The sequence below is a fragment of the Sinocyclocheilus grahami genome, unplaced genomic scaffold (genome assembly GCF_001515645.1).
Source record: "Sinocyclocheilus grahami isolate Dianchi unplaced genomic scaffold, SAMN03320097.WGS_v1.1 scaffold77.1, whole genome shotgun sequence".
Taxonomy (NCBI): domain Eukaryota; kingdom Metazoa; phylum Chordata; class Actinopteri; order Cypriniformes; family Cyprinidae; genus Sinocyclocheilus; species Sinocyclocheilus grahami.
The window spans coordinates 972,384-997,056 of record NW_015505256.1 but is presented as its reverse complement, the minus strand read 5'-3'; the positions used below and the strand labels follow the sequence as shown (position 1 = coordinate 997,056).

Genomic DNA, 24,673 nt, shown 5'->3' with positions numbered 1-24,673 from the left:
CTCACTGTGACTATCTCATAATTTCTCATGAAATGGTTAAGTGAATGCTGAGTGAGTAAACCTGTAGAAGCTCTGATAAAGGGTGTTGACTTTGAGAAAGTTAAAAAAAATTTTTTTTTTTGTCATTACATAATTCAGTTAGCATTGTAGATGACGGCACCATTATTATAAAATGTGGAAAAACAGTAATAACAAGGAATGAGTAGGTGTGTCCATATTTTTGGGCTGGTATAGTGTATGTCATGTATGCCACCCATGAGTCACATAATGTATATTGGTAGTAATAGCAGTCTTGTTGATTTGAGGCGCTGTATGTATATTTTTGGCAGTTTTTCCTCTCTCTATCAGTCATTTTGCAAGATTTCTCTTTGATTAGCTGCTCTAACAGGTTCCCCTTTCCTGTCTTGGTTTACCCAGTGGGAGGGACCTGCATTCAAGCACACAGTCACACCAACTTTGGCACAAAAACAACTTAATTGCTAGTTTTCAATACACAGCGAATACGTGAACAGAGGTTAGGTAATTGAGGAAACTGTTAAATATTTTCTCAAGATGGTAGGGCATTCCCCCCCCTAACGTTTTATAATTTTTCTCTTGTTTGTTCCTAAATCTGTACATGGAAGTTATGGTAATTGTTGCTGAGGTGCAGCTCACCTTGCACACAGTTACGGATGTGATTTGATAGAAATATGCCTGTGAATCTAAACTGGTCCTTCTGAGGTTTGTTAATACACCATCAACATAACATGCTAATTTGGTCACAAACTCACAGACATGCAAACATTTAAAGTATGTACAAATAAAAACAAGCAGCTGTTTGTTTTATCTATAGAGTGAAGGAATATGGATGGAGGTGAAAATGAGTCTCGAGGTATTTAAGACGATCCTTACTGTGGTTTAAAGAGAAGAATGTCTTGCTTTTTTGGGAGTGAGGTTTGTGGTCACCTCACTGAAGAAACATCTACTATGTGGTTATGCAGCTTCTTTTAGTTACTTGGAATTGTGACACAAGGAGTTATTCAGGACTTGAGATCTTCCTGTGTCTTAGTGTTACAAAGTTGGCTGTAAGAAGTTTAAGTGTATGAGCAGATTAAAATTTAAGATGCACTATCAAATGATAGTAGCAACTTCATTTTTACGATACGTTACTGACAAACCTCTGTTAAATGTACAGTATATATAAATATAAACACACACACACACACACACACATATATACGCTAGTCCATAACTGATTACAAATTACATGATGAAAATTGTAGTTAGTAACATAATCTGGAATACACATATTAGGTAACTTTTGATTACTTTTATATTATTTTAGATTACTTGAAGTAATTTGTTTATCACATGGACTTGAATGTGAATATTGTGCAGCATATTGATAAAAAAACAAAGAGAAAGAAAATAATGAATTATATGGATTAACTCAACATTTTGTGAAAATGTGCTATATGTGTGTTTATACACACACACACACACACACACAGGTTTGTTTTTGTGAAAAGTGGGGACATCCCATAGGCGTAATGGTTTTTATACTGTACAGACAGTATAGTCTATTGCCCTACACCAACCCTACCCCTTACAGGAAACTTTGTGCGATTTCAGATTGTCAATACACTCCATTCTGTGTGATTTATAAGTGTTTTGAAAAGTGTGGACATGGGGTAATGTCCTGAAAAGTCACCTTCTCCTTGTAATACCTATGTCATACCTTTGTCATTATACAAATGTATGTCCTAATTTGTCACAAAAACGCACACACACACACACTATATTCAGATGCAAAAACCTCTAAGTCCATCAGAGACTTTTTTCTTTTAAATGAGATTAAAATATAAAACAATGTATATAAACATTTATAAAAATTGCAAGTTCTATACTGAATAACTTTTTAAGTCTCAACATTTAGTGAAAATATACTAGAAAACAAACAGCTAAAAAAAACTCACAGTTCTTCTAGGCATTGATGTGAAATACGTTGAGATAAAGATGGAGACATCTGTGGGAGGGATGTTGAAGTGATGGAGGGAGGGAGAGGGAGAGGGAGGAGAGGGACAGAGTGTATGTTCAACTCTCTCCTTCATTCATTTTCCTCCAGTCCGTGACTGACGTGACTTACGTGTGGCTGCCAGGTGAGTGAAATTTGACTTTTAACTCTTTGGTGTATCTGCTTGGGTTCCTAATGATGTTCTTAAATGTGCTTTCTATCTCTCTCCTTCTCTTCTATTGCATGCTTTGTCATAATAGGTTTTATCTATTGGTTTATGAATAACTACTGGGATGAGGGGAAATATGTTATATACAATTATATTTGGATACTTATATAATCATGTTGCTATTCATGCACACAAACAGTATACCCTAGTTTTTCCTAATTCATTTTTTTTGTCCTATTATTATATGTTTCCTGTTATCATACCTCTACTAAACTTTTCTTCCATCCATCACATGCTGTAATGCAATATGCACAAATCTGTTGGGTGAACCTCACAGAAACCTGTTAAGACCATGTCTGAGTCATATAAATAAAACCAGAATTTAATATTTCATTTCATTTCATTTATAGTGTAGGTAAAGTATTGTATTAAAGTAATACAAAAAAGTCCCAATGATCTTCAAATAGACTTAATTGTTATTATAAATGTTGTTGTATTATAAATAAATATTATAATATAAATATTGTATAATATGTGACCCTGGACCACAAAACCAGTCATAAGGGTCAGTGTTTTGAAATTGAGATTTATAAGCTGAATAAATAAATAGCTGAATAAGGGTTTGATTGATGTATGGTTTGTTACGATAGGACAATATTCGGCAGAGATACAACTATTTGAATATCTGGAATCTGATGGTGCAAAAAAATCTAAATACTGAGAAAATCGCCTGGACCCTGTTAGACTTCTTTCCAACTGTATCTTTTTAATGGAGCTATTTAATGTTCTGCTCATTAAAAAAGTTTAAAAAAAAAAATATTTTCTTCAAAAAGTATTTTTGCTAAATATGTTCAGATAAAGACTCCAGTCATATCAGCAGCTTAATAAAAGCTTTTTAAAAAGCTACCCCATTACCCCATGGAGGCTGCCATTTTGCGATCACATGGCCAGCCAAATACCACTCAATTTATCTTTGTAACCCACACAGTGCAACTTAAGTACTTTTAATTTCATTTTGTAGTTAATTTAGTAACAATGGCCACTGTTGTTTTGTATTCCAGAAGCCTCACCTGTGTGCAATCATGATTCGGGTCATCTGTCCCACTTGTGTTCTTCTCTTTGCGCTCCTCTTTGTGTGCATGAACGCACGTCCCGACTCACCAGGCCGATCAAGGCGTGCTCCTGCTGCCAAAGTGCGACTGGCAGGTATCAGCCACAGAGAAAATGAGGGACGAGTTGAAGTCCTGCACAACGGGACGTGGGGCACCGTATGCGATGATGAGGTCGACATTAAACTCGCTAATGTGGTTTGCAGGGAACTGGGTTTCCAAAGTGGCATAACATGGGCGCACAGTGCCAAGTATGGAGAAGGAGAAGGTGAGTGAATGTCTGTTAAAATACATAAACTGTGATTTCTGAATCACCCAAAAATGAACATTCTGTCATTTTTTACTCATGTTGTTCCAAACCTGTATGACTTACTTTCTTTGGTAGATGTTTAGCAGAATGTCTGTGCTGCTCTTTCCCATAAATAAAAATGAATGGTAACCAATGGCCATCGAGCGCCAAAAGCGAGTTTTTTAGTGAACTGTCCCTTTATGTATTTTAAAAAGTTGCTGTCTGAATAGCTGAGGTTTAAGAGTTTTAATCTCTGTTATTTTCACATTTAACTGTGGATTATGTGAAAGACTTGAGCACAATTGTGTATGAAGGCTGTATTAAATAGCTGTTTCTCACTAGTGCAAGTGCACAGAGCTACTGTTCTTTACATCACCTAAATCGCTCCCTGTAATTTCACTTTAAGGCAGCTATAAAGACAGCCACTAACCCGTAGCATGTATAACACTTAGTTGGCAAGACAACACTGTCATTAAAACTATAACAAACCCTTGAGACAGTTTCACCAGAGCTTTTTTGTAATGCTTTTGATGGTGATGCTTCTGTCCCATATTAACTTGTATTGTGCACATGGAGTCTGCAGACTTCAAATGTATACCTTTTGCATTATGTACCATTTCTTAAAAAATGTGCTTTTATGACATTTATGGAGCTATTTTTAGCGGCTTGTTCAAATTCTGTCATTATTTGCTCATCCTCATGTCGTGTAGTAGAACACAAAATAAGTTTTAATACTGATTGCTGTTTTAAAAAAAAATTCAGTTACAGTGATTTGAGACTGAATATTTTAAACTTAAAAAATGAAACTAAAGTACCATACAAGTATTATAAAATTGATCAATGTAACGTGTGCTGTTTTCCAAGTCTTCCAAACCCATTCAATAACTTTACTGTATTTGATTAACAGACCAAACTGTAAGTCATTGGTAATCTTCTCCTCAAATTTTTAAAAGAATAGTTCACCCTCAGGTCATCCAAGATTTGGAGAAATTTAGCATTACATCACTTGCTCACCAATGGATCAGAGAATGTGTCCAGTCCATCAATTAACGTCTTGTGAAGTGAAAAGCTGCAAGTTTGTAATAAACAAATCGATCATTAAGAGGTTGTTAACTTCAAACCATTGCTTCAGACGAAAATGTAAGTCCTCTATCCATAATATTGCTTTCTCTATAGTGAAAAATCTTGTCATTTGTCTAAATCAGAATAGAAATATACACTAATCGCATTCTGTTTACAAGTGAAAACAGTCCAAAACGGTTGGTGGATTTTGATGTGAGAGGACAACAGGGGACAGACTTTTTCACTGGAGGAAGCATTTTCATAGATTATGGATTGATGCCTTTATGATGGATTTGTTTCTTACAAACATGCAGCTTTACACATCACAAGACATTAATTGATGGACTGGAGTCATGTGGGTTACTTGTGGATTATTGTGATGTTTTTATCAGCTGTTTGGACTCTCATTCTGACGGCACCCATTCACTGCAGAGGATCCATTGGGGAGCAAGTGATATAATGCTTAATTTCTTAAAATATGTTCCATTAAATAAGCAGACATATCTACAAATTGCATGGCCTGAGAGTGAAATAAATTAATTTTGGGGTGAACAGTTGCTTTATACAACTCAAGAACCTGATCAGTCTGAAAGTCATTGAGATTTGGAACGACACGAGAGTGAGTAAATGATGACAGAATTTTCATTTTTGGGGTGAACTATCCCTTTAAGATCCAAAACTGATGTTTTTATTGTTCCACTGCTTTTGTAACCTGTAACATCTGTCACAGGCCCTATTTGGATGGATAATGTGAGGTGTGAAGGAACGGAGAAAACTCTGAAAGACTGCAAGTCGAATGGGTGGGGTGTTCATGACTGCAAACACTCTGAGGATCTCGGGGTGATCTGTAGTCCAGAGAGAAGGCTAGACCAAGTGCATCCTGGAGTCACCAGAAGAGGGCACACCATCGCTCTCAGACCAAACACAGTCACCTCGAACCGTTGGCAGGACATTTACTCCAGTTCAAGGACACCTGCACATCTCAGACAGGGCAATGGACATTCCCAGGATCATACCAGATGGGATCAATTCTCCAGACAGCAGTTTCATAATCCGGTAAACAGAGATTGCAGTAGAGCTGAAATTCTTTTAATACATACATAATACATCTCATCTACATTTTCTTTAAATTTAGATTCATTAAAAATTTATTTCTACTGTGTACTAAACAATGGCAGATTTTTTCATTTTTGGGTGAACAATTCCAGTCACAGGTTATGCTCATGAGAAAATGTTTTCAAACTTCCTCTAGTCTGCCAGTAGGGTGAGGATCGAAGAAGTCCGTCTCAAGCCGATCTTGATGGTTGCAAAGAAGCACGCCCTTGTTACGGAGGGTGTGGTGGAAGTAAAGCATGCTGGGAGATGGAGACAGGTGTGTGATAAAGGCTGGAGTCTGAACAGCAGCAGAGTTGTGTGTGGGATGCTTGGCTTTCCTGATGCGGAGCAGCCCAACATGAACACCTACAAGTGAGTCCTATGCTTCTAATGAAAAATACAACATGAGCACTGGCATTAGTCTCTGAGGTTTTGGAGAGAATTAGTATTATATTAAAACCTAACATTTTACACTAATTCACTGTTATTGGCTGATGTCAGTTTTGTTTAATTTCATTGTGTTAGTACAGGGCCTCCCAGAGTTTTAACTAACAACATAAAATCCAGTCCAGACTGCAGCTGATTCTGGCCAAAAACTGCCCACTTGGACAGGAAACGACTGTCTGGCTGGCATGTAGCAGAACAGTAGCAACCAGCTACAGTTTTATTTTTACATGCTGTTTATATAAGGTTAAATACAGGTACTGTAAATGTGGGTTAAATGCTACTGTTCAAAAAATTTGGATTTTTAAGATTTTTAAAATATTTTTGAAAGAACATGCTCAAAAAAAGTCTCTTATGCTTACTAAAGCTATATTTATTTGATAAAAAACATAGTAAAAACAGCGATATTGTGAAATATTTTTGCAATTTAAAATAGCTGTTTTCTATTTTAATATTTTTAAAATTTTAATTTATTCCTGTGATGGCAAAGTTGAATTTTCAGCAGACATTTACTCCAAACTTCAGTGTCATATGATCCTTCAGAATCCTGTCTATATATTTTTTCTTTTTCTTTCTGTTTTGGATTTGCTATGTTTGTTGGACCACACAGGGTGTAGTGATGATGATATTCTAGACAAAGTTCATGTCTAAGCACTGGAAGATGTTTGTCCCTGCATATAGTGGAAAGTAAAAGATCCAACACCTCTTTTGGTTGGAATAGCACATCTGTTATCCTTATCTCCATGCAGGCACCATTCACAAACCTAAACACTTAACCAATGATTAAAAGATCTTTCAAACCTACTGATGCTATCTGGACCTCGGTGTTCCTGAAATGAACAGTCTGTTCAGAACTCTAAGTGAGAAGTCTAATATCCCTTCTGATTGTTATTGGGAAGGGACATCAGTTTAAAGCCTTCAAAGTGTCTGTTGTTGGAAGAAGAGTTTCAGGTTTGTTTAAGGATTTTATTGACCTTGCCACCCTTGACTTTCTCCTGCCTCCTCACAGAATTTTTCCCTGAACAGTGTTTCCAACCAACCTGTACTGTCACAGTGTTGTCTCACTTGGTCAGCTCTTTTATTTATGTAAAGAGCAATTTATTGTTGGGAGTTTCTGAACTTTAGCTATTGTTATTAAAAAGGCATTTATGCAGATTGTGTTCTGTGCTTTCAGAGCTCTATCTTTGTAATGTGTTTGTGCATAACGGCTATGGTGCTGTGAATGCAAGCCTACTGGAGCTTGATGCCTATAGATTCTTCTTGCGGTGTTGCATAGACAGGATACAGGATATGTGCCTACGTCCCTACTAATTTTCTTACCTACATACCCACCTAAATCGTTTTTTTTTTTTACATTTCCACTTACCTGTACCTGCCTATCTTTTTACCTACCTAACTAATCTAACAATCAGCTCTACCTAGTTACCTATCTAACTACAGGATCTACCTATCTTTCTACCTAGCTACCTATCTTTTTACTATTATGCCTACTGTATGTACCCACTTAGTTAGCTACCTCCCTATCTACCTGTTTTTTTACCTTTCCACTTACCTACCTACCGACCTGCATATCGTTTTAACTTTAACTTTACCTACCTACCAACCTGCTCTTTTTGCCTACCCTAACTATTTGCCTAACTATCTACAAACCCAATTCCAAAAAAGTTGAGACACTGTACACGAAAAAGAAGAGGGGATGCCACACAGTGGTAAACATGGCCTTGTCCCAACTTTTTTGAGATGTATTGATGCCATGAAATTTAAAATCAACTTATTTTTCCCTTAAAATGATACATTTTCTCAGTTTAAACATTTGATATGTCACCTATGTTGTATTCTGAATAAAATATTGAAATTTGAAACTTCCACATCATTGCATTCTGTTTTTATTCACAATTTGTACAGTGTCCCAACTTCTTTGGAATCGGGTTTGTAATAATCTGCCTCCCTTACCAGCCTATCTACAGAATCTAGGAGAAACCCTTACTTATTTTCTTCTTCTACTACCTACCATTTACAAACCTACTTATCTACCTACCCACCTACTTAGTTAACTATCTGTCTACCCATTTACCTACTTGCCTACCTATTACCTGCTTACATATGTTTGCTTATGTATCTGCCTGCTAGCTAGTTTTACCTTCTACCTTGCTACAAGCTAATTATCTATATCTATATCTTATCACATATCTATTTTCCTACTTACCTACCTCTGTTTATTTCTATCTACCTAGCTACTTTGGGGAAGTCGTGGCCTAATGGTTAGAGAGTCGGACTCGTAACCCAAAGGTTGCGGGTTCGTGTCTCGTACCGGCAGGGATTGTAGGTGGGGGGAGTGAATGTGCTCTCTTCAGTGCTCTCTTCCACCTTCAATACCACAACTGAGGCACCGAACCCCCAACTGCTCCCCTGGCGCCGCAGCATAAATGGCTGCCCACTGCTCCGGGTGTATGTTCACGGTGTGTGTTCACTGCTGTGTGTGTGCACTTTGAATGGGTTAAATGCAGAGCACTAATTCCAAGTATGGGTCACCACTTTACTGATCTGTCTACTTGCCTATCTACTTACCTATCTACCTACAATACTGTAGCACATTTTTATTTCATGAACATGAAACCAGCCCTGAACAGGTTCTCTTGGGATGTTTGCTTATGTATCTGCCTGCTAGCTAGTTTTACCTTCTACCTTGCTACAAGCTAATTATCTATATCTATATCTTATCACATATCTATTTTCCTACTTACCTACCTCTGTTTATTTCTATCTACCTAGCTACTTTGGGGAAGTCGTGGCCTAATGGTTAGAGAGTCGGACTCGTAACCCAAAGGTTGCGGGTTCGTGTCTCGTACCGGCAGGGATTGTAGGTGGGGGGAGTGAATGTGCTCTCTTCAGTGCTCTCTTCCACCTTCAATACCACAACTGAGGCACCGAACCCCCAACTGCTCCCCTGGCGCCGCAGCATAAATGGCTGCCCACTGCTCCGGGTGTGTGTTCACGGTGTGTGTTCACGGTGTGTGTTCACTGCACATTTTTATTTCATGAACATGAAACCAGCCCTGAACAGGTTCTCTTGGGTTAGTTAATAATTTGTTTTAAAATAGGTTGCCTAATTGAATAACCTTACTACCTGCTTTTCGCTTTCATTTGTTATTTCTTTTTATTGTTGCCTCACTTTTTAATTCTCTTATAGGAGGCCGCTGTGGTTCAGAGGCATTTTTGAGTAACCACATTCACAGCACAACTATTTCATTCCCATCGTCTGAATGGGCTTTGGCCATGCTGGCATGATGACCCATGTGCTCGTTATAAAAAGCACCACCTTAATCTTATGGGTCTGAGGTCCCCAGCTTTTTTAGTCGTAGGTTTGTGCTGGGGCATTGTAAGTGTCGTACATGCTTTCTGCTGATGATTCCTCTATGATCTGTGTCTGCTGTAGCAGAATGTTATGTCCTGATAAATATGCTTGAGCAATTTTCACTTTTTTGTGCTCTTAAAAAATTCTTACCCAGCAGATAAGACCGTTGACAGGTTAATGCTATCTTTTTTTTAGGCTTAGTGCCCTTTTCTTTGAGAATCCTAATCTTAAGGTCACAGGAACACCTAAGTGAGCTTTTGTTTATGCATGACTCAAAGACATGCCGCAAACAGCAACTTGGAGATGCAGTTTGAACTTAAATTAGAGGTTATAGAGCTAGCTGTGGCTTTCGTGACTTACATCCTAGGGAATCTCGATTTGACTCCTTCTCGTCTGTGAGCATGCCCAGCACCTGACCTCACCATGTCGTACGTGCATTTTGTTAAGTCTCCACAGAGCACCAGACTTGGCAGTAGCGATCCCTCACGCACCCACTCAGTGTCTCGGAGAATCGTGAGCCGGCCCGCCCTGACACTGCCTCTTCTGGATCCTCCGCTGAAGATGCTGTAATTAAATATTGGGCCACTCAGAAGATTTCCACGTTTCTGGCGAGTAAGGGAAAGACAATTATAGCTGCGGCCTTTGGCTGCTGTGTCAGCAGGACATACTCTGTCTGTGTCAATTGAGGAAATTGAAAGACTTAAGCCACAGTTCAGCCTCAGAGATCCTTAGATGAGCATCTAAAGAAATGAAATACAATATTTTAATGAGTCTGATTCTGTCCTTTCAGTCTAAAGCAGTGCCCCAGTCAGACTGTGCACAGAAAGAAAAATCACCTTCTGTATTTATGAAGTTTGTACTGTTATATTTGACTCTGTGTCATTTAATAGCAGGCTTTAAACTTTCAGGCCATTCATTGAGTATCACATTTAGGGGTCAAACACCATAATCAGCAAAATATGTTCAAGTTTAGGGCACTGGCATTCAGTGGAGTAGTGTGAGAGATTTTTATTGTATTGTATTATATCTCATATATTGTACAGGGTGAGACAATATAATTTTTCTTCTGATCAAACGCGATGGCCAAATATATGATCAGCAAACAAAACACCAAATAATTGCTAAGGCTATTTATGTATCCTAAATTTTCATACTTTTTACAGAATTTTGCAAAAAATTAACCAAAATCACCTTTGTGTTTTTCACACATCATGAGTCTCAGAATCTCAAACATACTTTTTACTGACACTGTTGTCTCAAGTCCATAACTATTAAATAAAACTGTAAGACGACTCTTTTTTTATATAGTGTAAATATTTTTAAATAAAAATAAATAAAAGTGCCTGTTGAAAGTTTTTAAAAAGTTAAAAAAAAGAAAACTTGCATCGTTAATATTGTATTATGTAATGTCTATTGAGATTGGTCCTTCTTCTGTGAGATATTTAGTATATATTCACACTATATCACAGATTAAAGTGCCCAATTGCTTAATAAATGCTTAAACAGCATGTTTCGTAAGATGTACTGAGAGAGAAAGACTTGTGTGTGTATGCGTATAGACTAATGCTTAAAACAGTGGCATGATTGTTGTCTCCAAACAGACCAACCCTCTCTATCATTAAGTTTTCTTGGTTCAGCAGTAAACCAAGGGTGGAACTAATTACATGAGCAGGTGGGTATTTCAGTGCCAGCAACTGTAAGAACAAATTAAAAAACAGACTGTTATTGTTTAAAGTATCTCTTCACGTTCAGAGTGGCACATTTGATATATAAATGTGCAACTTGATTTATAAATTAAGAATAAAAATAATTAAACTTATTCTATATATCAAATACATTTTTTTGTTTATTTATTGGCATTAATAATAACTTTAAGCAAGGGTGTAGGTTTGATTTTGGCATGGGGACATAATGGCAGACAACAGACATTTAATTGTTTGATCAAAAGTATTGCTAGAGACAGTTTAGTAGTTGCTGGATATTGGTTGGGACATGTCATAATGTCCCTACTAAATGAAGATGTCAAACAACAGATTAATGAGTTACTCCAAATTTCACAAAAAATGTTTATGGACATTATATACTCTTCTGATGAAGATGTCATTCACTTGTTTGTCAATGTACCAACGCAGAGAAGATTTTTTGGTCAGATTTTTTAAAATGTTCATCCAATCTCATTTTGGAAGTGACGTTTCTTTGGTTTGTTTGACTACTCAAAAAGGGAATGTGAGTGTTTCCTGCTAGCTAAATTTCACATAACATAAACACAAGTGGGTATTTCAGTGCCAGCAACTGTAAGAACAAATTAAAAAACAGACTGTTATTGTTTAAAGTATCTCTTCACGTTCAGAGTGGCACATTTGATATATAAATGTGCAACTTGATTTATAAATTAAGAATAAAAATAATTAAACTTATTCTATATATCAAATACATTTTTTTGTTTATTTATTGGCATTAATAATAACTTTAAGCAAGGGTGTAGGTTTGATTTTGGCATGGGGACATAACGGCAGACAACAGACATTTAATTGTTTGATCAAAAGTATTGCTAGAGACAGTTTAGTAGTTGCTGGATATTGGTTGGGACATGTCATAATGTCCCTACTAAATGAAGATGTCAAACAACAGATTAATGAGTTACTCCAAATTTCACAAAAAATGTTTATGGACATTATTATTATATAAGTTGGACATTAAAGTGAGTTGCTGTTTTTGTCACTCTTCTGATGAAGATGTCATTCACTTGTTTGTCAATGTACCAACGCAGAGAAGATTTTTTGGTCAGATTTTTTAAAATGTTCATCCAATCTCATTTTGGAAGTGGCGTTTCTTTGGTTTGTTTGACTACTCAAAAAGGGAATGTGAGTGTTTCCTGCTAGCTAAATTTCACATAACATAAACACAAATCTGGCTCTAAAAAAACACACAATATATATTTACTATATATTTTTAAATGTTTGTATTTTATCAGAATAACAAATTTGTCCCCAATGATCATCATTACATTTTAATGGGTAATACTGAATAGATAACTTAAAGTAGAATAAGAAAACACACAAAAAAACTATATAATTACCATAATAACATTTGACCCTCATTATGCTGTTATTGGAATTAAAATATCATGCTTTCAAAAAAGCTTTAAAGAAAATATAATGTTCTTGGCACAAAACATGCCAGTATAAACTATAAATAATATGGTGAGGCACAATGATTTTTGCCTTTTTGCGCTGATCTTCAACCCTATAATGTTCATCCCTGATGTTTTGAATGTAACAGAACTGGCATAGACACTATCTCTAATACTTTTATTCAGCAAGGGTGCATTAAATTGATCAAAAGGGACAGTAAAAACTTTTAAATTGTTACAAAAAATTTCTGTTTCAAATAAAGCTGCTCTTTTAAGCTTTATATTCATCAAATAATCTTGAAAAAATGTATCATGGTTTCCACAAAGTTCAACATTGATGACAATATTAAGAAATGTTTCATGGGCACCAAATCAGCACCTTAGTATGATTTTCGAAGGATCATGTGACGCTGAAGACTAGAGTAATAATGCTGAAAATTCAGCTTTTCCACATTATTAAATTACATTTTAAAATATATTAAAGTGGAAAACACTGTTATGGGGTTAAACTAATGTAGGCTTAGTATTTTGCAAAGCTGTAACCACATATTTAGGGTTGGGGCTAATATTACATTAGAATCAACCTATTAAAAAACATATTTGTTGACCACTAATCTGAAGATTGGGGAAGGTCTGTTGTGGTTATAACCCTGGTGCTTTGGTCCTGAGATGGAAAAATATGATTTCTTGAAAGTAACCTTGTCAGTCTTTTTTCTCCTCTCATAGCTGTCAGTGCGTCTGAAGGCCGGACCACATCTGGGAGAAGGAAGAGTCGAGGTTCTCCATGAGGGAAAGTGGGGAACTGTGGTTGACCACCGGTGGGACCGGATCTCAGCCAGTGTGGTGTGCAGAGAGCTGGGCTTTGGCACTGCCAAAGAGGCTCTTACCGGAGCATACATGGGTCAAGGTGAGAATTAGTTTAAGCTTGAAGGATCCCAGTAGGATCAACACGAGGGCAAGTAAAATATAGAATTGTCATTTTTGATTACCTGTTCCTTTAATCTGCTTTGAGTCAATATGGTGTTTATAGGACGAAGGTGATTCAGAACTATGAACATGATTATGATCATACTGAGTCTGCCACACGATTCCACAGTAGTCTGAGTCTGAGTTTAATTTGTAAGCTCTGCTCATCTGTGGGATACGCCTGTTTGCAGCTGAATATGAAAGCAGTCAGATTATGTTTTACATTATGCGATATCACACTCTTCAGGACAGGTGCAAAACATGAATTCAAAGTCAGTGATGATGCTTTAAACCAAGGAGATTTCCCTGAACTTTCAGTGGCTCAGATCCACACTGCATGTGAGTTTACTTTGGCTGAGTGAGACAAAGCACACTGGAGATCTGTATTCCAAGAGGCATCGGTCCACTCTGACAAGATGGGATAATTGCTCTGCCAAAGAGAAGTGATGACAGTAGCTATTTATTGAAGACTTCCCAATATCACTTTGATGAAAAACGGAGCTGCAATGTTGTTTAAAGAAAGGAAGTGAAAAGAGGTTTGACTCATAGGTGATGTTTTATCAGGTGCCACCGTTCAAAGAAGTGAAAGATTGAAATGTTGATTTATGGATAATGATGATTTTAGGTTTTTCTGTTATTTTGAAATATAAGCTTTATTACACCAGTAGTGACCCATATGAGAGTCCAGACACTTGAAATGAACCTTTGTAAGGTTGACGCATTCAATAATCCAGTCATGGTCTCAGTTTAACATTCATCAAGTGTCAAATATTGTAAATGCAAACAGGCTTTGATGTGTTACTTGCCTGTTGGCTGATAATTTTATTAGAAATGACACTTTTAAAATTCAGTTTAAAGCAACCAGAGTACCTGTTATTTTGAACAACTTTTAAAGGGATAGTACACCCAAAAAATTTAAATTACCCCATGATTTACTCACCTTCAAGCCATCCTAGGTGTATATGACTTTCTTCTTTCAGACGAATACAATCAGAGTTAATTAAAAAAAATGTCCTAGCTCTTCTGAGCTTATAATGGCAGTGAATGGTTGTCGAAATTTTGAAGCCCAAAAAATCTATCCATGGTAAAATGTGCTCCACACGGCTCCGGGGGGTTAATAAAGGTCTTCTGAAGCTAGAAAAATATCCATATTTAAAACATTATAAACTGTAATCTCTAGCTTCCGCTAACTGTCATATACGCGTTCACGAGAGAGTGGCATTCCAGCGGATGACGTAGGACATAAGCGTGACTCCACTTGCTGATTTTTTAATTCAGCCATTTGGATGTAGAAGTAGCAGGAATAGAGATCAAAGCTTATGGTTTCTGTACATCCGTAGCGTTGAGGTCTTTAGGCATATTCATTGATGTGTATAATTTTCCTAGTGCAGCTGAGGCCACAAAAACATATAGTGAGTGAAAAGAGACACAAATTAGCGTTTCAATGACAGAACAGAGCTGGACTGTTTGGGACAGGCGGTAAAAATAGGAAATCTGTTGAGATGGGTTACATGCACCAGACTGTGGTAACCACATTTAGAAATGATCCTGAATAATGGTGTTGGTATAGTGTACATTGCACTGCCTGATTTTCCAGACATTTAATATAACATAAAGTGATAGTTCATCCAAAACTGAAACCTCACGTCATTCCAAACCTGCTTTCTTTCTTCTGTGGAACATAAAATAATATTTTTTGAAGAAAGTTGGAGTCCAAACAATATGGACACCAATGGACTTTCATTTAAAAGAAAAATGTTTTTCAAAATACCTCATTTTATGTTCCACAGAAGAAAAAAAGTCATACAGTTTTGAAAATATCTGACAATTCTGTCATTATTTACTCTCAATTATGGATCATGAACTATCCCTTTAATGTGCTTAGTGGTGGAAACTAGAAGATGGATTGTCATTGTGACTGTATTGTGGAGCACATTCTCTCAGTGGATTTTTTTCCCCAAAAATGGTTTTATCCAGTTTGATCATGGAGTTAGCATGAACTGTACATGATAAAGTAGATATTTTAAAGCCAATTCAGCATGAAGCAATGCATTCTGTTGAGATGTTCTGATGCCTTACCTCCCAGTAAGATGAAAGTAAACCTATCTTCCCTGAAGTTCCAAGATGATTTAATGTCTTGAGATTTGTTTGAATGCTGTATTAGCTGATTTTACTTCAGTTAGACACTATAGGTGAGGAATTTCAAGTCACATTCACACTTTGCAGGCAAAACGTATAAGCATATAAACTTTATTTTTGTATGCAAAACACACTGAGTTTTTTTTCCTCTGGCTTCGAACTGATGCTGACATTGCACTTGGCTGAGAGAAATATTTCTTATATAGCAACTTAATCTGCTCCTAAAATAGGGATTATAGTCATCTCATGAAAGGAAAGCACCATAAATGCGGAATATATATGTTTTATTTTAAGGAGAAAAAAAATTTCAAAAGAAAAAATATTTGTATTTTAGGGAGAAAAATATTTTCCATAAACCACACTCTAGTGAAACTGTTCACTGGAGTCGGTCACAGAACCACTCCCTTTCCCTCAGCCACTTCTGGACTACTTAGTCTTTGGTTCTATTTTTCTGTTATTTACTTGCCTTTTTGAGCATACGCTGTTTTTTATTTATACTAAGATTTATATTTAAGATTTAAATTTTTTTCAGCTAAAATGCATTATTTGATCAAAAGTGACAGTAAGCACTATAAAAATATGACAGTAAACACTAACATTTATAATTATTTTTTCTTTCAGTGAGTCTTAAAGGAACACTCCACTATTTTTGAAAATAGGCTCATTTTCCAACTCCCCTAGAGTTAAACAGTTGAGTTTTACTGTTTTTGAATCCATTCAGCCGATCTCCGAGTCTGGCGGTAGCACTTTTAGCTGTAGCTTAGCATAGATCATTGAATCTGATTAGACCGTTAGCATCTCGCTCAAAAAATTACCAAAGAGTTTCTATATTTTTCCTTCTGTAGTTACATTGTGTACTAAGACCGACGGAAAATTAAAAGTTGCGATTTTCTAGCACAGGGAGCATGCTGAGAACTATTTTCAGGCGTAATATCATTGTTACTGAAACCACGCCGCCTTTCTTTGCATGCACATTTGGGCCACATTATGCGAATATTTCCACATACTGAGGTAGATATGTGGGGGCGTGTTAGAACGAGCCGTTTTAGGGGCGCGTGGCAGTCTTAACTTTGATAAAGAATATCTCTTTGGTTTTGAGACTTTAGTCTTTGCAACTTCAGGGATCTTATCTATGCACAATCAGCTTGTAACACTCCAAAGAGAAAGGAAAACTTGAAATCGCATCATATGACCCCTTTAACTTTAATGTTCGACCCCTTATCTTTGATGACATCCTAGATTATATGTAATATTCTCTTTGATAGAACATTTCCATATTAACCCTAAGGGTTTTATCTCTAGCAATTTGCTTCCCTGAAGTGAGGCCGAATAGGGTGCTGTGTTTGCTTTTGTGGTTTGTTATTTTTGTTTCAAAACTAAACAGCTGGTCATAATTTCTTTGCTTTGGTAGAAATAGGACTTTTTGAACTTAGCCGAGTACATTGCAGTAGCACATAACCACTGTTTTTTCCACAGCAGTTCATGCAGCTTTCTGTTTCATTTACCCAGAATTTCCCCAGCATGTTTTTCTGAGATGGGGAAAAACTATATAATTACTCTCATACTAATGTTGCTGTGGTATATTTATGCAGTGTAGTGGATTTCACATTCTTGTGAGATTCAAAACTGAAGTTTTAGCACAATGCTCACGTTAGGCTCTGATTTAGCGGCCACCTCAGGCTAAAACGACCAATGTTTTTATATCACAGTAAACAAGATGGAAATGAACTGTGACATCTGATATGCAGTCAAGCTCTTTTATATCCATAGAACTTCAAGAATGTGATCATAATGATTTCACAAAATAAACGCACACCTCTGAATCTGAACAGACTCATGTGTGGTCTTCTGGTGAATGATGAGGAATTCTGCTTTAACACTAAACTCTCAGAAAAAAAGAGAGCAGTCACTGGGGTGAAGAAACAAAAGCTTACATCTTTGGAACACATTAACCCCTAAATGGTACATTTCAATATTTTAGTATATTAGGAGTGCTGAGTCATAACTGATTACATGCATTATGGATTATGTAATCAGATTCCAAAAATGAAGTACTTGTAATTAGATTATATTACATATAAATGCTTAATTTGTATGAATACTCAGATTACAGTTACTTTTTTTTTATAGATTACGTTATTACATATAATTAACACAATAGCAGTAAATTATTCATAATTTGATTTGCCCTAATTCTTCTCTCTCTCTTAAATTTTCTTTTCTAAAATTGATTACATGCATTATGGATTATGTAATCAGATTCCAAAAATGAAGTACTTGTAATTAGATTATATTACATATAAATGCTTAATTTGTATGAATACTCAGATTACAGTTACTTTTTTTTATAGATTACGTTATTACATATAATTAACACAATAGCAGTAAATTATTCATAATTTGATTTGCCCTAATTCTTCTCTCTCTCTTCTGCTTTTATACATTTGGAAAGACTTCTAGCGTTTCATCATCTCACTGTAAACCCCCTGTAATTCATTCATAAACCCCAGTTTGGGAAACCCTGGCATAATGTAATGTTTAATACACTTCACAATGTTGATAACAAAGAATGGAATATATTTTAGGTCAAAAAATGAATCTAAAAGTAATCAAAAAGTAGTCCGAATACATTGCCTAATGTGTGTAATCCAATAGACAATACAAGCTATCATTTATGTAATGTAATTTGTAATCAGTAATGGACTACCATTTGTAAGTAATATAACCAGCACTACATATTAGGACCTTAGCACCAGAAGTATACATATTAGTACTATTTGAAAGGTACCGCACCAATGACAGTTTTGTACCCTTTATCTGAGAGTGTTCATATAATTTAAAATGTTCCATAATGATAAATTATTAAATTACACAGTAATGTGATTGAGTTATGGAGTGGAAACAGACAGATCCTCTATAGATTTACATCAGTAAAGAACAAGATTTAGTTTGCAAAATAGGTGGACAGCGGGTTTTTTTTAAGGGAATGTTTAGGAAAGGGTCGGTTAGAAAGTATCTAGTGTTCTCTGTGGCTGAAAGTACTCAAACAGGCTGAGTGTTTGTTATTTTGTTTTATATTTGAGACTTTTCACTTGTGAAGCCTTGTGAAGACATTTACTGTTTGTTTGTTTGTTTTACAGGGACGGGGCCGATCCACATTAACTCAGTGCAGTGCACTGGCACAGAGCGCTCTATTTTGGATTGTTACTTCCAGGAAGTCCCTCCCTGGACATTCAAACACAGCCAGGATGCTTCCGTCAAATGTTATGTTCCTAAGACAGGCATGGAGACTATGGTGAGCAAAATGATTACAGTTTACTCTGATATAATTCTACATGCTCTGAAAAATATGATGACTCCTATCAGTCATGCTATCTGTATAGTAGCCCCCCCAAAATATTTGGACATTTAAGCCACACTTAAAAAGTCTTTGTATTATATGATGCATTATATAGAATTTTTTATATAAATATACAGAATATTTTTTTATAAATATACAGACAGATGTATTAGCATTAAATTAAATTTATTTTAAATAAATATGCAGATTTTAAATGTCTTTAGTGCATTATATAGCATTTATTTAAAATAAATATACAGACTTAAAAGTTTTTTTTGTTAAATGATGCATTATATGGAAATTATTTAGAATAAATATACAGGATTATAATGTATTTGCTTTATATTATGCATTATATTGCTTTTATTTAAAATAAATATGCATATTTAAAATGGTTTGCATTTAGTACATTATATGGCATTTATTTAAAATAAATATACAAGATTTAAATGTCTTTGCATTATATAATGCATTATTTCATGTGTGACAGTCCATCATTAAAGTTTTTGTATTTTTGTAGCCTAGGTGTGCCGACTTTTTTCTGTTTTCATTACAATGCATTACATTGAAATTATTTGTAATAATTTCTGGCCCTCGATTATGATTGGTCGAGTCACCCGAAATTTACTGTTAGTCACGGCTACTTGGAGACTATTGCTTTATTTTTTATATGGAATTTGTTTTATATATACACACTTTTCAAACATCACTTTAAAAGTAGTTTGTTAAACTTAATTACAAAAAAATGTCTGAAAGTAAGTTCTGAGAAAAGCTCTAGCATCATTGTTTACAGATTATGCAATGCAGTGGCATTTAGACATTTTTAAATGTGAGTTAAGTGGCCAAAAGTGTTCAAATACTGTATGTGTAGTTTTGATGTCTGTGAGCGTGTTTGCGTTTTAGGTGCGGTTGGCGGGGGGCAGGGACCCGGCTGAGGGTCGTGTGGAGGTACTCATGGAAGTGGGGGGCAGAAAGCGTTGGGGGACGATTTGCAGTGAGAACTGGGGAATAAATGAAGCCATGGTGGTATGCAGGCAGCTGGGCTTTGGTTTCGCCACACGTGCCCATCAGGTGAGACTGCCGAAGAATGATGTGTTTTCCAGTAATATCGCTCTGAATATGTCTCTTGTCTCGTTTGCTTTGGTTGCCTCAGTCTGTGTGCGTTTGAGAGCTCATGTTTAGGGGGCAGGATATTTCTAGGCAAAGTCGGTGTTATACAGTAGTTGTTTTGTGGAGGTGAAGAGGTGGGACAGGTTAACGGTAAACTGTTTTCAGACAGAATTGCAGGTACATTTGGTATGCATCCTGCACATACTTCAACTGTTTCAAGCAATACTTGAGAACAGGAATCAAGACTGTTATACTTTCAGGGCACAGTGCTTACCTTAATACTGTCTCTGTACCACATGTGCAGTGCTGTACTGCTTATGAAGCAAATCTCATAAAGAAATCATCATACTTTTCATAAAGAAAATTAAGCCTGTATATTTTTAGCATTGAATTTTATACTGATATTCATTAAACTTAATGTGGAAAAAAGTAATAATAAATATAAATAACATATTCAGTACAAATTCAGTTCAGTTTTTTCATAATAATTGGGAAATTAATGTGTTTTATTGTCATAAAAATAATGTCACAATGAAAAAAAATACATAACTGGATTACCTTATTTATGGTAATAAGCTCTAATAGGCTTATATTGACCTAAATTAGGCCAATATACAGATAAATGAATTAAATTAGGCCAATACACACACACACACACAGGTTTGTTTTTATGGTTTATGGGGACTCTCCATAGGCGTAATGGTTTTTATACTGTACAAACCGTATATTCTATTGCCCTACACCAACCCTACCCCTAAACCTACCCCTCACAGGAATCTTTCTGCATTTTTAGATTTTCAAAAAAACTAATTTTGAATTATTTATAAGCCTTTTAAATGACTGGGACACTGAAAATGTCCTCATAAATCACCTTCTCGTTGTAATACCTATGTCATACCCATGTTATTATACAAATTTGTGTCCTCATAAACCACATAAACATGCACACACACACACACACACACACACACACACACACACATACACACATTTATCTTTATATTGGCCTAATTTAATTATTAATCAATGAATTATTATTATTATTAATTAGCTAAATATTATGGTTAATTAACAAATTTATTACAAAAATAAAAATAAAACAATTTATTAAATATTTAAGTAACAAATTCTCAATTAAAACAGTTTTAGACTCATCGTAACATGAACTAGAGTGCATATCAACTTCCTAAAAAGTATTTCATGTCAATTACCCTAATAGTAAAATCTGTACTATACTGTACTGTACTATACTATACTATACTATACTAATATTACTATTATTACTATACAATACATAAATGTGTATATTACTACTTCATATGGAGACAAATAAGATGTGGCCTTCCTGTGTATAGGACACATATTACTGGCAAGGTGACCCTGCTGCAGAAGAAGTGTTGTTGAGTGGGACTCACTGTGTGGGAACAGAAATGTCCATCCAGCAGTGCCGTCGAAATGGTTACATCCACTGCCCTCGAGGAGGTGGAGCTAAAGCAGCGGGCATCACCTGTTCTGAAAGTAAGTGATTGGAATGACAAAATCTGATGCGCATTATAATTTTATCTCCACTGAATGATCCAAATGAATGAATCAACATCCTGTTTTAGCGGCACCTGACCTGGTTTTGGATGCACAGCTCGTGCAGGAGAGCGCTTACCTGGAAGACAGGCCTCTGCACCTGCTCACCTGTGCGCATGAGGAGAACTGTCTCTCCTCCTCTGCCAGCCGTATGCAATGGCCATACGGGCACCGCCGTCTTCTGCGTTTCTCCTCCCGTATCATGAACTTGGGCAGAGCTGACTTCCGTCCACGAGCCTCAAGAGAGTCCTGGACCTGGCACCAGTGCCACAGGTGAGGCTTTTCTTCTTTCTTCAGTTTTGATGTGTATACAGAATGAAACAGTAGCCTAAGTGCTGCTAGACAAATATTGTTTAATTTAGTCATCTTGTTTTATAAAAAGTTCCCCTTGTTGAGTGCATGTTGCAAAGTAGAACCCAAGGCCTTCTGTTAAAAAAATAATAATAATTCCACAATGAATTCATGGTGTTTCAGTGCAAAAATCGACATCTTATTCACTGGCTACCTGAAATCCAGTTTAACCAGGTGCTTAATGCACTCAAATAGCGCTGTATTTTGAGTATTTAAATGAAGTTATTGTTAAAATATCTTTATGCTATTATGTTAATATTTTATAATATTATATAAATAATTATTAATTGATTATGAATTTAAATAAATTTTAAACAACTTTTTATTAATATTTGTATTATTATTTTTATATATATCCAGACATACGTTGTAGTACAGCGCACATTCAGTAAGCAAGACAATTCAGGTTATTATTATTATTATCTTGTATTTGTCATACTACTCTGTGTTAAAACGCACAAAGAAGATGATGAAGGTTTAGAAAGTTTTTAATCCAACACACAGGTAATTCACAAAACACAGGGTAGAGTTGACGAGACTGAACAAAATGAACTGAAACGGAGAGAACTTAAATACAGGTGATAATGAAGTGATTAATGAGTGCACAGCTGAACATAAGTTGAACATGAGTGTCCGTGACAACAAACAAACTAAGGGTGCTTTCACACCTGGCCCGTTGTTTCGGAACCTTTGGCGCCCGGATCCGCGCCAAAACAATCGGTCCGAGATCACCTGAACGAGGTGGTCTTGGCTCGATTGAAAACGAACTCTGGAGCGGTTCGGTTGTAGTGAGAAAGCAATCCGATTTAACGGACCAACAAACCAGGCTATATCACAATGTATAATGGGTAATTATGTAAGTTCCGTGAAAAGCATTAGCTTTGTTGCTTTGTTGGAGGGCCAGAGACCAGCGGACGGCCTGCAAGTCCGCAGCAGAGGCTTGGCGAGGTCCGACTCAGGTGGAGCCGACTGACTGAGGGAGCCCAGCGAGGCCGAATGGATGATGGTCCACACTGAAATCGAGGGTGGGAGGAATGCAGGCACAGGAGTCTGGACGGGTGGAGCGGAGCCATTTAAGACCGGAAGAGGAGCTGCCCCTAAAAAATAAGTCGCGTGACATGTAGCCAAGTATGGTGTCCCATACTCAGAATTTGTGCTCTGCATTTAAACCATCCAAGAGCACACACACAGTAGTGAGTAGTGAACAGACACCCGGAGCAGCCATTTTTTGCTGCGGTGCCCAGGGAGCTGTGGGGGGTTCAGTACCTTGCTCAAGGGGCTCACCAAAGCTCCATCGGTGACAGAAATGGAGAAATAAAAAACCTTGAGAGAAACCAGGCTCAGTCGGGGGGCCAGTTCTCCCCTGGCCAGAAGAAACTAGCATGGTGTGGTTTAATTCCTGGCTGCAACACAAGTCAGATTGTGCAGAGGACTCATTTTCACTTCATTTCCAGCAATATCGTTGACTTGATTGCAAATGATTGCAAAGATACTATTTAAACTGAACTGAGCTGGATGATGACATCACTGAATTCAATGATGAACTGTTTTTAACTGAAAAATTAGTGTTTACTATTGTCATTTTGCATTATTGACACACTATTTTCCTAATTAATGCTGTTCAGTTGCTTTGACACAATCTGTATTGTTAAAAGCGCTATATAAATAAAGGTGACTTGACTTAAAGTTGACTTGACTCGTCTGGTTCTCATGGTCTTGTATCGATGGCTGTCAAGTTGATGAGGTCTTCACAGGGGATCTGTCTCTAGGGCTCATCTAGTTAACATGGTCACCACTGACATTCAGGGCTGTAGAGGTTGTCTCTAGGTGCTGATCCACCATATGGACTGGATACGGACTGGATTTGGGTGGCTATAGTGACCTTGGAATAAGAATGAAACAGATTAATATTAGCGTAGATTCCATTCTTCTTATGTTGTAACAAGTACATCGGGTGTTATGGGAAAGTTTCTTGGTTCTGGTTGACCTAATTAATGCAGCCTAACAAACCTTTAATAGATTTGAATTATAGAAATGTGATAGTGTGTTATATGTAAACCAGGTTAAAGAGATGGGTCTTTAATCTAGATTTAAACTGGCAGAGCGTGTCTGCCTCCCAAACAGTGTTAGGTAGATTGTTCCAGAGTTTGGGTGCTAAATAGGAAAAGGATCTGCCATCCGCACGTAGGGTTGTGCCGATAGACGATGCCATCGTCCATCGCCGATGGCTGACAGACATCACGATGTTGAGCACTGGTAGGTACTGCCACTACCACACATTTTACAAGATTAGATATTTGTCAGTGGTGCTCAGTATCTGCAAATCATTCGCCATTGTCCTATCAGTCATCTCTCCTTACTCTGTTTATGTGGGAAGTGAACTTTCATGTACTGTAATGTAACAGTCTACCGCTAGCAAGCAGCTAACCATGTCCTTTAAGTGGTTCCATATAACGCGTCATTTATTTTCCGTGCATTTCTGCATACGGTTTCATGCTTCAGGCACACCCCCTACCCCCCCCCCCCCGATAAGACCACCC

At 36.7% G+C, this 24,673-nt stretch overlaps 1 protein-coding gene across 1 annotated transcript in view; it reads left to right on the top strand.

Annotated features, from left to right (window-relative positions):
* The first annotated feature begins 3,244 nt into the window (after positions 1 to 3,244).
* Positions 3,245 to 24,673, top strand: part of LOC107586088 (lysyl oxidase homolog 4-like) — a 28,560-nt gene continuing 7,131 nt past the window's right edge. The window contains exons 1-9 of the mRNA XM_016273325.1: positions 3,245 to 3,539; positions 5,353 to 5,678; positions 5,875 to 6,089; positions 7,061 to 7,112; positions 13,376 to 13,556; positions 18,895 to 19,049; positions 19,998 to 20,165; positions 21,560 to 21,722; positions 21,812 to 22,055. Of these exons, the coding sequence (XP_016128811.1) occupies positions 3,245 to 3,539; positions 5,353 to 5,678; positions 5,875 to 6,089; positions 7,061 to 7,112; positions 13,376 to 13,556; positions 18,895 to 19,049; positions 19,998 to 20,165; positions 21,560 to 21,722; positions 21,812 to 22,055 (1,799 nt within the window). The remainder of the gene's footprint in view (positions 3,540 to 5,352; positions 5,679 to 5,874; positions 6,090 to 7,060; positions 7,113 to 13,375; positions 13,557 to 18,894; positions 19,050 to 19,997; positions 20,166 to 21,559; positions 21,723 to 21,811; positions 22,056 to 24,673) is intronic.